The sequence below is a fragment of the Aquarana catesbeiana genome, linkage group LG01 (assembly GCF_042186555.1).
Source record: "Aquarana catesbeiana isolate 2022-GZ linkage group LG01, ASM4218655v1, whole genome shotgun sequence".
Classification (NCBI taxonomy): domain Eukaryota; kingdom Metazoa; phylum Chordata; class Amphibia; order Anura; family Ranidae; genus Aquarana; species Aquarana catesbeiana.
Window position 1 is genome coordinate 80,594,534 of NC_133324.1, and position 15,502 is coordinate 80,610,035.

Here is a 15,502-nt window from a genome sequence, read left to right on the forward strand (position 1 = left end):
CACACTATTGGAGCCCCTTTGTTTATATACCACCATCACGAAGGAGACTAGGTGGAAACCCCAGAATTACATCCAAGGAGGTATTGCTGTATCCAGTTCCCAGGGCAGCATTCATCACAGAGAGATCCCCAAAGATAAGAGGAGGTACCAGGTTCTGAGAGATATCAATACCTAACACTGTTATCTTACAGCAGTAAGGTGAGAGGCCTGACATATTCCTGCCTCAGCTGAAGAACTTTATCACTAATCAACTGATTAATGTCATTCACACATATTAATATTATGATTAATCATAAAACCAAATATATTTTGCAAGCTTGCCATGAATATAATATAACTCCTATAAGTGCCGAATTATGAATTTGGAATAATTATCTAACAAATTGATGCATCGACAAAATGCATGTGTGCACATCTATATTGTTCTGAACAGGGCCTTAAAGAGATACAATCACCTTGCTCATGTAGACCTACATGAAGCCAATCAGAGCATTACAATACTCATGACACCAACTACAGCATTCCAACATCCATGGAAGTAGATCAACTAACCAGACACGACTAGTTCACTGGTATAATAAAAACATTTAGGTTAGAAAGTTTTTCTTTTTTTTATTATTCAACATATCGAACAAATAAAGCAACAAAACAGCAGCCAATGAGCGATACTGTGGAGGCGGAGATGACGACTACCACCACACTTCCAGCTAGGATGACCAGGAATCCGAGACCACCACCTACGATGATCTGAGCAAGCTGTACCATGCACGTGAGGGCAGCACAATCAATCCCCTTCCCTCTGTGCTCTGTCTTCATCCCCTTCAAACGGGATTCACGCTGAAAAGAGAGATGGAGGCAAATTAGCATGTACTTTAAGAGCTGATAGTAAGGCCTTATGAGTCATTTAAAACTTAGACGGGTCAGTTCACTAAAGGATGATGTGATATTTTTTACTGTGCGCTGGTTGCCACTTTTTACATGAAAAAAGGATTTCAAGGTAACTAAAGTCACAAAACCTTCTAAATAAGCTTACATTTAGAAATAGTGGCATTCTTTCATGGAGCCCATCAGTATTCAAGTCAAAGCCGTTGAAGCATTTTAGATGCTCAAATGAACTTAAAATAAACTTGTACTTTACCCCAGAGTTTTTCAGCCTTGTATCAGTTCAAGCACTGTATGCAAAATCCCAAGGCATCCCAGTCTAAAATGTAAATGCTACTTATCAATGAGAAACCTGAGCCTGGGATGATACAGACAACCATATTGATGAAATACATTTTTACATCAAAAGCCCCCCCCCATTACATCAGATGTCCCCACATCATGTTAGAGACCCCGCATCATGTGAGGGTCCCCAATTACATCAGACTCCTTTTTACAGAAGCTTCTGGTCACATCATAGTTCCCTCATCATACAGTTCCGCCCCAAATTACAGAGCCCCTTCATCACACAGTTCAACTATCAAAAGAACCCCGCAATCACACAAATCACATTAGAGCCCTACCTTTAGGCTTGTGCAGCGGTGCAGCAGAGGGAGGGGGGTGGATCAGGCCTGGAGAAGTCAGACTTCTGCCCTATCCTGAATTTTGGGGGTGGCCCTGCATGCCATGTAATGTAATGCCATGTTTACTGCCTTAGAGCTTCATTAGTTATGTTGCTGGTGGTCAGCCTGTCCACACCATGGAAACGCATCATGCTGATCCAGGACAAACTGGGTCTCATGCTTGTGGCACCCCAGGGGAACCCAAACAGCACTCCAGTTGAGAAACACTGCTTTACCCATACATGTCAAAGCAACAGGATTACTTTAGCTGCAGTGCCAACAGTAGCACACTGGTAGGTGCAGTTTTTCTCCATCCAGCAGGTGGCGTCTTGCTGCTACGGATAGAGTGCAAACCTAGGGGTTGATGATCCCCTGTAGCCTCAATAGGTATCACAGTAGAGACAGCTGTCTGACTGGACCTCCCAGTAACCTTCTGTGGCCACCTTGGTTGAGGGCAGTGCTAATACATAGCAGTACCCTGCTGGGTTTGGCATGCATTTTGCGAGTGGGCGCATTAGAGAAAAGATCCATGCTTGTGAGGGACACAGAGAGAGTCTTAGGGAAAGGTTCCTGTGTGAGTAGGGAGAGATTTGGGACACTGCTGAATGGCTTACTTGCTCTCCAGTCTGCAGAATTACTTCATAAGACCTGTACAGCTTTCCCAAGAGTCGCTTGTGCTGACACACTGCCAGTCAGTCACCCCTCTTGCAGATGCTGGGTCGGTAATGTGGGTTAAAGATATACTTCTGCATACCATCATTACTGTGCCTGTTAATACCCGCATTACGGTACCTGTTAATGCCAGCACTACTGCGCCTGTTATTACCAGTACTGCTGTACCTGTTACTACAAGAGTGCCTGGAACTGTTACGCCAAGTGTTCTGTCACAGTTACTACAGCCATACTACTAGTGCTAGCGATTGTGGAACGCCACCTACCTTGTTAACCTGTAAACCTGCAACTTATAAATATAATAACTGTTCAACCTTATCTGGGCATTGATGTGTGGTTTCCTTTCCAAGTGTTCTGTCACAGTTACTACAGCCATACTACTAGTGCTAGCGATTGTGGAACGCCACCTACCTTGTTAACCTGTAAACCTGCAACTTATAAATATAATAACTGTTCAACCTTATCTGGGCATTGATGTGTGGTTTCCTTAAAGAGGTTGTAAACCTCCATTTTCAAGATGTACCAATAGGTAAGCCTATAATAAGGCTTACCCATAGGTACAGTAAATATCTCCTAAAACGTGTGCAGTTTAGGAGATATTTCCTTTGTATTGCGCCGATGATGTCATTGGTGCATGCGATGTGAAGAAACGGCCGTACGTGCCGTTTCTTCACTAGTGAGTGCCATGACTGGTGGCTCTGGTGAGCATGCGTGGGAGTGACGTCACGCAATTCCGGCCAGTCACAGAGCCGGAGTCAGTGGCCCTGGAAGGAAGAAGGGCAAACATGGATGCTGCCTCCAGGCTTCATTTGCAGGTAAGTATCACATAATGTACTAGGATGCGATGCACACTAGCACATTATGCTTTTACTTTGAAGGGCACAAAAAAAGAAGTAAAACATATCAGGGTTTACTTCCTCTTTAACTCAGGTAAAATCCCTGCTCACACACACTTCCTCTCATGCAACTTTATTAGTCCTCTGGGAGGAAAAAAAGAAATACATGATGTAGATGTGGCCGGGCGGTCATTTCAACTTTTTAGATGAAACGGGCAACAACCCCTGCTCCTCATTCTTGGGACCCTGACCAAAGTCCCCCCCACTTGTTCAAGTTTCACAGCTGCTACATGGCCTTTAATGGTGGTAGTTCCACCACCGGCCGGAGGAAGAGATCTAAGGGATCCCGAAGGCCTATATCTTTAATAAAAGGTTCACTAACACCCCAAACTTTCTGCATGGCAGACGAGACATACAGAGTCTCTTCTGCCATATAACCTATTTGCTAGCAATAAAAAAATATTTGGTTAATTATACTCACATTGTATTGGTTCCCTTCCTTTGTGGAAATTATAGCATGCTGGACATAAGTGCTGGGATTTTACACTTATAAAAATTAATGTACCTGAACTTTGTCCTTAATTACATGTGATTTGGAATGAGAATTCTTTACTGTATGAACTCAAGAACAATTTCTTAAAAATAAATGTGTCCTAAATGTGCACATGCCATTCAAACTCCATTTCGTATATGAGGTTTGCATAATAATTTGAAGAAAAGAATAAAAAAGTGGTCACATGGGGGCTTTTAATACAAAACTGCATCATGCTATGCCTATGACAAGCTTGTCTTGTCCACTGTCAGGTTTCTGGGGTGTTTGATAGGATAGGGTTGATAAATACCATTACAATGGCTCATATTTGAATGTTCCAAAACTAATTTTACAGTATAAATTAAATATTGTCATTTAATTCATTACCCACTGAGGCAAGCATAATCGTGTCACATTAAAAAAAACAAACATATTTTCTGGTGATGGCATACAAACAACCACAGTATATAATGGAAAAAACCTTGCAATTTTCCAGCTGAATGATTACCATAATTCTGTTCAGTTTATGTTCGAATTCAACTATTCATTTCCGGATCAGTTTACACAGCTATAACAATTCTGATATGAAAATGGCCTCACTGCGGTAGCATAGATGGAAATCTCAATGGTTTAAATTAAAACACCATTTGCAGGACCAGTGTAAATGGGAAGCCTAATAATCTATTTTCATAGATAGTGGTAGCAATTTGTACCTCGCACACTGTCAGCCTTCTCCACTCATATTGAAAAAGCCCTGCAGATTGTTAGAAAGGCATTTGAAACATTTTGATTAAGTATAGTGCTAGGAGAGAAGTTAATACTGGCTCCATCAAACGAAGCCCTATTGGTAAATATCATTTCTGCAAGGCTATTGAAAAACAGAAACTTTTTTGTTTTCTAAAAGTTGTATTGCAAATAATTGTACAGAAAGCCAAAGCTTAAGCATAAGGTACAGTCGTAACATAATATATTTCAAAGTGAGGGCTTCCAACGGGATCCGAAGAGACCTCAACTGCTACAAACTGCTTAATGTCATCAGGAAGACCAACACAGGTAACAAGTGGCCTATAAGCATATAATGAAAAAAACCAAAGGACTGTAAAACCTGATAATTTGGCCGTAAATGTTTGCCTCTCCCATGCCAGAGTTCAGTTGGAAGCCCATGTTAGTCAGAGTTCTGGTGGAAGCTCCGGCAGTGACGACTGAAGTCCTAAGTAGGATTAATAAAGACTGAGGGGAAGAGACCCCAGAGAAGGAGAAAGATAAAAATAGAGGGAACAGAAAAGAAAGAAGAGACAGAGGAAGGATTAAGGTGGAAAAAAGGAGAAAAAAGAAATCAGGGTGGAGAACAAGTACTAAGAAATATGTGCCAACTACTATCGGACAACCACCCGGTTGAGGGACTCAAACCCAGTTAAAGGGTCCAGATGGAAAGATTGTGAAGCTTATTAGTTCAAACAAAGCATACCTTTTACCTTGACTTGACCCTTTTCATCTACATTTTGCAGACAAAAATTCATAGTACAACTATGCAAGTTGGTTTCTGGTGAGCATGAATGTTTGCACCTAAACTAAACGGCGGGAGGGAAACAGAACTGTGGAGACCAGCTCTCTGTTTGTAAAACAGGAAAATCCTTGCTGACTGACTCCATCATTATAACAAACGGATCAACATGAATAGGTCTTCACTTAAAGCTCTTGATCAAATGACTAGACAGGAAAAAAAAAAAAAAGTATTTCCCAAAGGGCACCTTTAGAGCAAGTTTCGCTAGAAGGAAAACTAAAGTCAAATGGAATCCTCTTGATTTATTACAGCAATGCAACCAGGCTGCATAAACAGTAATAAATTTGGAACTTTTCATTGTTACAATGGTAAGTGCTACAGCAAGAAATAAAATACCCAGTGCTTCTATTGCACAGGTGAGTTGGACTGCAGGTCTCCCACAGAAAACAGCGGTCCAACTCTTATGTCGGACCACTGGAGAGCCAGGCAGCTGGTTTGTGTGCGAGATCCAAGGTAATGTGAATGTTAAACACTGTTCTAATTAACAACTCTCTCCCCATAGGGAAAGGGGCGCAAATCACTAAAAACGCACGCTGCTGCTTTGCGTAAGACTCAAAGTCTGGCTCTCCTATGTGCTGGTATATTTATTAATATTGCAGCATTTACTGATGTGAAAAAGTAAGAGAACCCTATTTTATTGCTGTATATTAAGCCTGTACAATAACAATTAGGATTTGGAGTGTAAAAAAACAAAACAAAAAACTAAAAACCAACACATTCTTCCTCGAACCTAAAGCTGATGTGGACAGTTCGATTATGATGTAAAAATGCAGCATCCACGTCAACGCCAATATAATTTAGCAATATGTGTGGGAACAAAACTCTAAGATAAATTTGTTTTGTTGACTTAAGAAATCTTACTGAGAGCAAAGACGTCTGCTGCAGGACAAATACACCCACGAATGTCAACAAGGGCAGCATAGGAAAATTTTGATTTGAGAAACGTTATCATTATGCATTTACCATGGTATCTGCTGCTCTTTAAAAAGATCACTAAGGTTTAGGTAGAGAAAAAAAGGTTAAAGACAATTTTTTAAAATAAAAAAGAAAGCAAGAAAAACATTAGGAATGGCAGAGATTTGAAAGTGTTGTTTAAAGTGGAACTACAAAAGAAATAAAAAATGTTAACAGGTAAACCTTTGTCGTAGCAGAGACTATTAGTAAGGTTATCCATAATGTGCATGTATGGTGCCTTGAAAAATTATTCATCCCCGTGAAAGATTTCCACATTTTGTCATGTTAAAACAACAAACGTGAATGTATTCTATTGGGATTTTATGTGATAGACCAACACAAAGTGGCACATAATTGTGAAGTGGAAGGAACATGATAAAGGGTTTTCCAGTTTTTTTACAAATAATTATCTGAAAAGTTTGGCGTGCATTTGTATTCAGCCCCCCTTACTCTGATACCCCTAACTAAAATCTGGTGGAACCAATTGCCTTCAGAAGTCACCTAGTTAGTAAATAGAGCCCACCTATGTGTAATTTATTCTCAGTATAAATACAGCCCTCAGAGGTTTGTTAGAGAACCTTTGTGAAAAACAGCATCATGAAGGCCAAGGAACACACCAGACAGGTCAGGGATAAAGTTGTTGAGAAGTTTAAAGCAGGGTTAGGTTATAAAAAAAAATATCCCAAGCTTTGAACATCTCACAGAGCACTGTTCAATCCATCATCCGAAAATGGGAAGAGTATGGCACAACTGCAAACCTACCAAGACATGGCCGTCCACCTGAACTGACAGGCCAGGCAAGGAGAACATTAATCAGAGAAGCAGCCAAGAGGCCCATGGTAACTCTGAAGGAGCTGCAGAGATCCACAGCTCAGGTGGGAGAATCTGTCCACAGGACAACTATTAGTCGTGCACTCCACAAATCTGGCCTTTATGGAAGAGTGGCAAGAAGAAAGCCATTGTTGAAAGTAGGGATGAGCCCGCGGTTTGACGTATGTTCGACTTGGACATCGGGTGTTTGTTCCAAAAAGCAAAAGGGGGTTTTGGGACTTTAAATAAGGCGCATGACATCATGCACCTCCATCCCTAAATCAGAAATGGGTTTTTGGGACTTTGAGTGAGGCACAAGACACAGGGTAGGAGAAATTATAAAATAGTTTAATTGGCATATAAACAAAGCATACCTCAAACATATGATACATGGTTGAACATGAGTATTTTTATCTATCTATATGCAAGACGATGGCATACAGAAAAGAAGTATTCGAAGAATTCACATTATATAGATCTATATCTATATATATATATATACACATATACATACACACACACACACACACACACACACACACACATACATCTAAAAATCGCATAGTATCCGTGGAAGTAATTAGTATAAAAAGCCAAATGCTTCTTGATATAGTAATACAAGGAATAGGGGAAAGGAACGGGAAGGGAACTCTCGATATAAAGGATATCAAGTGGGAAAGCGGTTATGTCAGCAATAAGTGACCGGAAAATAGTATGGTAAAATTACCAATTTATTAGACAATATTAAAATCCACAGAGTATATTGAGGCAATCAAGGAGATGATGCCAACAATGTGGGTGATAGAAAGGACATCAAGTATCAAAAAGTAATGCTGTAGACAAGACAAAAATTAAAAAATAAAACATACACACATACAACAGCACCAACACGGTCCGGACTTAATATGTTACTCGGCAGCTAATGAGTCAAAATAGCCTAAGGCAATCGCCCAATAGTGTTGCAGCCATATATGATTTGGTAAATATTAGGTAAAGTATGCTGCCGAGGAACATATGATGGGAGCAGTGAGGGAAGGGGAGAGGGAACTAATGGATGGTCGCCAGGGGTGGTTGCCTAGCAACCCGCTGATAGAGGGTGGGCGGTTGACTTGAACACAAGCCTGAGATGTTCAACAGCGGTGAGACCGCAAATTCATTCATAAGTTGGTGATCGGAGCATAAGGTGTAGGAGGCGCTGATTGATCAAGGTGATCTGATGATAATTTACTGAGGGAGGTAAATGTCACAGTTCGTAGCAAACTTAAACAGCCTCTTGAACTAGGTACTGAATGCGGGCATAGAAAATATGCTTTAGACCGGTGTGTTTTACAGCAATGAAGGCGGTATATCACAACATGCAGGTATATGCATTTACCGAAGTGGATGCTTTCTAGGGTCGCTCATACATTACCGCCCTTCGTAGACCTAGGAGGCTAGTCCGGGATCGGGTCCTCTGGATAAGTGACGGGATCCAATGGGCATGTGAAGCGGCAGAGTGCCGGCTGCTGACTGTGGCAATCAAGTGGTATTGACATGTATTTGATAATGTGCAAGCGCCCAGCTCCTTCCCGTTCACCAAGACAGCTCGGATCAATGTCCACTTGTGCTTTGGCGTTCGGTTGGTACCTCTCAGCTGTTCCGCTCGCCTGATACCTCTCAGCTGTTTCGCTCGCCTATCACAACCCGCTCAGTGGATCGTGACGGCGCCGTTGATGACGTCAACGCGTTTCGCTGTAGCTTATTAGCGTAGCTTCATCCTGGATGTGTGATTGGTGAGGCAGGCACACACCTTTATATTATGTGCTTTGACAGCCGTGTATCCAATCACATACACATATACATACACACACACACATACACATACATGCATCTAAAAATTGCATAGTATCCGTGGAAGTAATTAGTATAAAAAGCCAAATGCTTCTTGAGTAATGGATACAAATGGGTTATAAGATACAAATGAATCAGAGGTTGAGGTCAAGCTATGTGTTGAAAACATGATGACATTGATAGGCTCTACGCGTTTCTTGGCCAGTCACCACTCATCAGGAGAAAATGCATAGCATAACTGAAAAAAATGAAAAGGTACCAAATAGGATCTAATGTTTTGCCCAGATAGTAAGAAACAAGGTAGGGGCAATGGAAAACAAGATGTGTATTTCCTTGAAATACTTACGTATAAATTGTGTAGATAAGCAGCGTTGCAAGTCAGGATCTGTGAGGAAAGTCTGAGCTGAGGAAATGAACCTAAGGAGGAAGTGAGCGCACCGACACACCCCAGGAGCACTCTCCAAACGTAATAGGCAAGGGTGAAAAGATTCCAAATATGTTTGTAGAGTAAATGATATTGGACCAATATGTGTGAATGGTACCAGTATATACATACAGTATTCGTGAGCTATAAACCAACACCCATTATTGCCTGAAAAAGTGAAAAGCGTAGTAGATACAAATTGAAAGGAATAATATATCACATAAAGAGAAAAAGTAAAAAAAGTGAAAAAAGTGAAAAATTGCATGAAAAACATGCAATATCCCAAAGGGTGAAGAAAAACAAGGAGGTGTGCAGTCTTGGTGATAGACAGGAAATCACAGGGATAGTTACCTGGTGACATCGCCCAGAGACATGCTCTGAGACATGATGTGCATGTGTGAGGAGAAAAGCCAGAATGTGAACACGACTCCCAGTGGGGGTATAAGTAACCCCAGACACTCCCTGGGCTCCTCCCATTTATAATCATAGATAAGAAACCAACATCTATTATTACCTGGAAAAGTGAAAAGCATAGTGGATACAAAGTGAAAGAAAACATACCACAAAAGAGAAAGAGAGAATAAAAAAGGTGAAAACTCACATGAAGATCATGCCGTAAAAAGGGGGAAGGGTGAGGAAAAACAAAAAAGGTGTGCAATAATAGCGATACAGAGAAAATCGCAGGAATAGTTACCTGGTGACATTGCACAAAGATGTGCTCTGACATATGATGTGCATGTGTGAGGAGAAAGCCACAGTGTGAACAAGACTCCCAAGGGGGTGTAAGTAACGCTCAACACACCCTGGGCCCCTCCCAATTTCACGCTAAGCATGGAAGATTGAAGAGAGATGTTCTAGAAACTAACCGAACATAGTGTTCGCTGGAAATTTGTGTGCTGCAGAACGCCCCATAATGCACTGCGAGATCGCAGTGCATTGCTGTATGATGAATGGCTAAAGTATGCACCTGATCTGCATGCTTTGGCCAATCACAGCGCGCTCTGCTGAGAGGGCCATAATTGGCCAAAGGCAGGGTGATATATATATATATATAGAACCCCGCACCAAAATTAAAAAAAAAAAAAAAAAATGGTGTGGGTGTCCCCCTCAAAATCCATACCAGACCCCTATCTGAGCATGCCACCTGGCAGGCCGCAGGAAAAGGGGGGGGCGACCCGGTGGTTGTGGGGGGGGCTTATCGGAATCTGGATATTGGGGGAGACACCCACACCATTTTTTTTTACATTTTGGTTCGTGGTTCCCCTTAATATCCATACCAGATCCAAAGGGCCTGGTAATGGACTGGGGGGGGGGACCCACGCTGTTTTTTTAATGATTTTTATGTATATTTCTGGGATCCGGCAATACATTACAGCCGCAAGCAATTTTAAATTACATTTTTTCCTTTAGAAATGTAATTTTGCTGTGGTACTGTTATAATCAGGGGGAAGAGGAGTTACTTTACAAGCAGACTAAGGGAACCCCCCCCCAGGCACGATATTTAAAGGAATATTTCGTTTTTATTGTTTCACTTTAAGCATTATTAAAATCACTGCTCCTGAAAAAATTGTCAGTTTTAACAACTTTTTTTGGTACTGATACATGCCCCCTGGGGCAGTACCCGGGTCCCCAAACACTTTTTATGGTAATAGCTTGCATATAAGCCTTTAAAATGAACACTTGATTTTTCATGTTCGTGTCCAATACACTAACGGTGTTCGCACAAATTTTTTTGTCTGTTCCCCTGTTCTGGTGCAAACCAAACCGGGGGGTGTTCGGCTCATCCCTAATTGAAAAAAAGCCATAAGAAGAAGTCCCGTTTGGAGGAAGCCATGTGGGGGACACAGCAAACATGTGGAAGAAGGTGCTCTGGTCAGATGAGACCAAAATTCTACTTTTTGGCCTAAAAGCAAAACGCTATGTGTGGCAGAAAACGAACACCGCACATCACCCTGAACACAACATTCCCACTGTGAAACATGGTGGTGGCAGCATCATGTTGTGGGGATGATTTTCTTCAGCAGCAAAAGGGAAGCTGGCCAGAGTTGAAGGGAAGATGGATGGAGCCAAATACAGGGCAATCTTAGAAGAAAACAGTTATGCCGCGTACACACGGTCGGACTTTTCGTCTACAAAAGTCCGACAGCCTGTCCGACAGACTTCCGGCGGACTTTCGGCGGACTTGCAGCAGACTTTCTAACGAACGGACTTGCCTACACACGACCACACAAAAGTCCGACGGATTCGTACGTGATGACGTACACCGGACTAAAATAAGGAAGTTCATAGCCAGTAGCCAATAGCTGCCCTATCATGGGTTTTTGTCCGTCGGACTAGCACACAGACGAGCGGATTTCGGGGTCCGTCGTAGTTACGATGTAAAGATTTGAAGCATGTTTCAAATCTAAAGTCCGTCGGATTTGAGGCTGAAAAAGTCTGCTGAAAGTCCGGAGAAGCCCACACACGATCGGATTACCAGCCAGCTTTAGTCCATCGGCGTCCGTTGGACTTTTGTAGATGAAAAGTCCGACCGTGTGTACGCGGCATTAGAGTCTACAAAAGACTTGAGACTGGGGCAGAGGTACACATTCCAGCAGGACAACAAACCTAAACATACAGCCAGAGCGCTACAATGGAATGGCTTAGATTAAAGCATATTCATGTGTTAGAATGACCCAAAGTCCAGACCTAAATCCAATTGCAAATTGAGAATCTGTGGCAAGACTTGAAAATTGCTGTTCACAGACGCTCTCCATCCAATCTGACAGAGCTTGAGCTATTTTGCAAAGAGGAATGGGCAAAAATGTCACTCTCTAGATGTGCAACGCTGGTAGAGACATCCCCAAAAAGACTTGCAGCTGTAATTGCAGCCAAAGGTGGTTCTACAAAGTATTGACTCAGGGGGCTGAATACAAATGTACACCACACTTTTCACATATTTGTAAAAAAATTTGAAAACCATTTATCATTTTCCTTCCACTTCACAATTATTTGCCACTTTGTGTTAGTCTATCACATACAATCCATTTTTGGTAACATGACAAAATGTGGAAAATTTCAAGGGGTATGAATACTTTTTCAAGGCATTGTATTCAGTGTACAACTGTATATTATGACAAATGCTGCAGGAACCTACTGCAAAGTAAGTGGAAATGTAGTGGTGAAATAGTATTGTAAACCTATTCTTTAGATTTAATTGCCTAAATAATGGTCCAAATAATTTCTTTGAAATTCAAACTCCAAACCTAAATTCATCTTGAGATCAGTCACCTTTATCCAACAGTGCAGTAGCATTCAAATTGGAGAGGGAGTGTCACAACTATTTTCCAGTCGGGCACTTCAGCATCCCACATATGCCGACAGCAGAGGAGAGCAGAGTAAACAGCGGGATAACCTTATCGCTGTGCTGACAATCCTTTGTGATTTCAATGCTAAAAAAGCAGAAACTAACTGTGTGTGCTGTCTGGTATCTGGATTACAGATCTAGCTACACTGAATTACAGAGGTATTTACTGGCTTGCATTGTTTGAGTTTTGCTTTAATGAAAATGTTTTGCCATTAAATAGAATCTGTAGCCAGTCTACCTAGATACAATTGTGCGAGTGTTAAGCTAAGCGCAAATACTTTTACTGTTCAGTGTAAAAGCCACGCATACAGACAAGGTTATCTAGAGCCCAGGGTAAACATGCCAATCTGTGATTTCCCCCGCAAACAATATATAGCATTAAGTGTCAGAAAAAATCCCCTTAAAAAAACAGTGAACATAAATTTCCTCGTACCTAGTACAAATTTGCCCCCCTGCTGAAATATTTGCCCCCCCATTCCTCAAATTCCCCCAGCTCAAATCCCCCCCCCCCCCAAAAAAAAAATTTCACCCCTCCTAGCACAAATCCTCTACCACTAAATTTCCCCCTCCTAGTACACATCTTCCACCCCCCCCGCCAATTCACAAATCCCCCCTCCTAGCACAAATCTTAAACCCATTCCCCCCCTCCCCCAAATATCTCCTCCTAGAGCAATTCTTACCCCCCGCCAGATTCCCCCCTCCAACACAAATTCCCTTCCCAACAATCTCCTTTTGGTTTGCCGTTAGTAACCCCCCCCCCCATGTACACAATCTCCTTGTGATGCCCCCCCACCTCGCACGATACTACAGTGCCCAGGGCAGCAGCCACTCCTGCCCACCCCTTCTCCCGGCCCTGCACGATTGCTAGAAAAAAAATTAAAACAAACTCAAAATGTCATGCTAATAGAGGCGAGTTATGTACTTACTGATGCACCAAGTTCAAGACTTGACTTGCATTAAGTGGTGTGCAGGCAGCAGAGGTTGGTTAAAATCTCCAGTAATGCCCAATTTATCCACTAAAATTGAATACACAGTTATTTCTTATTTTATTACAGCCTTTTATTGAGGTTTTACAGAAGCCCTAGCATTACCATCTGAGAAGAGATTTCTCTCCCAAAATTAAATCAGACCTGGTATGGGACCATGAATATGAAAAACAAATGCAGTTGTTACTCATTGTTCACATATTTTAGGTCGGGAGACTTTTTCTATATACTTCTAGAAAAAGTTTTTTTTTTTTTCAAACCCCATGTGCATAATTCGACTACCTCACTACCTCTGCTGAAGTCCAAGCATCTACCACTACGATTTTCAATAAAACAAGATATTTATAGTGTTAATCTGGAACTGTTCCTCCTAGTTAGAGGTCATGCCCCCCCATCTCCTCATGCTCCTGAGGTCAGCTTCATATTGAAAATACTGTCCTCCTTAATTTTCTTCACACCCTTAATGTACTTAAAGCATTTGCTTTTCACCCCTTCATTATACACTATGGGGGTTATTTATGAAAGGCAAATCCACTTTGCACTACAAGTGCAAAACTACAAGTGCAAGATGCACTTGGAAGTGAAGTCGCTGTAAATCTGAAATGAGGGGAAGCTCTGCTGATTTTATCATCCAATCCTGTGCAAGCTAAAATGCTGTTTTTTATTATCCTTGCATGTCCCCCTCGGATCTACAGCGACTGCACTTCCAAGTGCACTTTCAGCGCAATTTCAAGTGCACTTTGCACTTGTAGTGCAAAGTGGATTTGCCTTTCTTAAATAACCCCCAGTGAGTTTCTCCTGTTTCTGTTCTACAGACCTCGCACAACTTGTTACCCATCTTTGGGCTCAGTCTATCTTGAAGGGTAGAAGGATGTAGTGCCCAGCAGAGCAGAAGTCAAAAGGAAAAGACTGACAGTACTTAAAAAAAAAAAAAAAGCTAGTAACTTTATTCATCCAGATGGTATACACAGTCCCCCCCTGTAAGCATCGCGTTAGCCCCTGCTGATGCTCAGCATCCGATCTTTTATGAGGGTTACTCCAATTTCCTGGACCCCCTCCTGTATTGAAGAAAAAATGTACTTAAACTTTACTTACCTTTTCCACACTCTAGTCCCCAGCTTTATCTCATGACACATCAGGCATCGTTATGCAAACTCAGTTCAACTTTAAGGTACTTGCATATAAGCTTTTATCACCAGTGCATGGGGTCCAGATATTTACAGACCAGCAGCTTTGGTAATATCCTTTTGTGTTTTTGGTATTTAGATAGGATTGCACATTTTTTTGCATACCCACAAAAAAAAAAAAAAAAAAAAAAAAAAAAACGAAAAAAATAAGTGGTCTATGTTAACTATTACATTTCAAAGCATTGGAACACTGGAGTGGATAGATGAAATTGCCAGCAGGGAGGATTTCTCATTATCTCTTATCTCCACATACTGACCTTTTTTTCCCAAGATGTCCATGTATGCCTGGAGAGATATGTTCCTTTTATAGACAGAGAAATAAGAAGCAAGAAACAAAACTGGAGAAGAAACTCACATTTTGCAGTTCTGGCTGGATGAAAGCAACTACTCTGTCTACTCGTACGCTTGAAGGGCTGAAAGAGAATCCTCTAACATCCTTTTAGATTTCCAAAAAACACATCAGATATGATATAAGATGGAGCAGCATGAGTGGAGCCTTTTAAAATAGCCTACACCTTTCTTTGCTACTACAATTCAGTTTAGGGTCCGACCTAATAAAATATTGGCCATCCAAAGATTTCATTTTTTATCAAATTTAAACATGTGCTATAGCTATCTGCTATTGTATAGACTAATCTCACAGACAGAGGAATTTGACATTAGAAGAGGAACGTTCGTTGAAATAAATAAAAAAAAAACAAAACAAAAAAAAAAAAACACACCCTTTTTGATTTACTAAAAGGGTGGAAGCTGTTTACCTGGCAATTGGAATGCTCTCTTTGAAAATATATATGCAGGCCCAGACTGGGACAAAAAA

The 15,502-nt window shown here is 41.3% G+C and overlaps 1 protein-coding gene across 1 annotated transcript in view; it reads right to left on the reverse strand.

Moving 5' to 3' along the window:
- Nucleotides 1-600: 600 nt before the first annotated feature.
- Nucleotides 601-15,502, reverse strand: part of SLC45A2 (solute carrier family 45 member 2) — a 252,368-nt gene continuing 237,466 nt past the window's right edge. Inside the window, exon 7 of the mRNA XM_073620857.1 lies at nucleotides 601-837. Coding sequence (XP_073476958.1) covers nucleotides 616-837 — 222 coding nt within the window. The 3' untranslated portion in view covers nucleotides 601-615. The remainder of the gene's footprint in view (nucleotides 838-15,502) is intronic.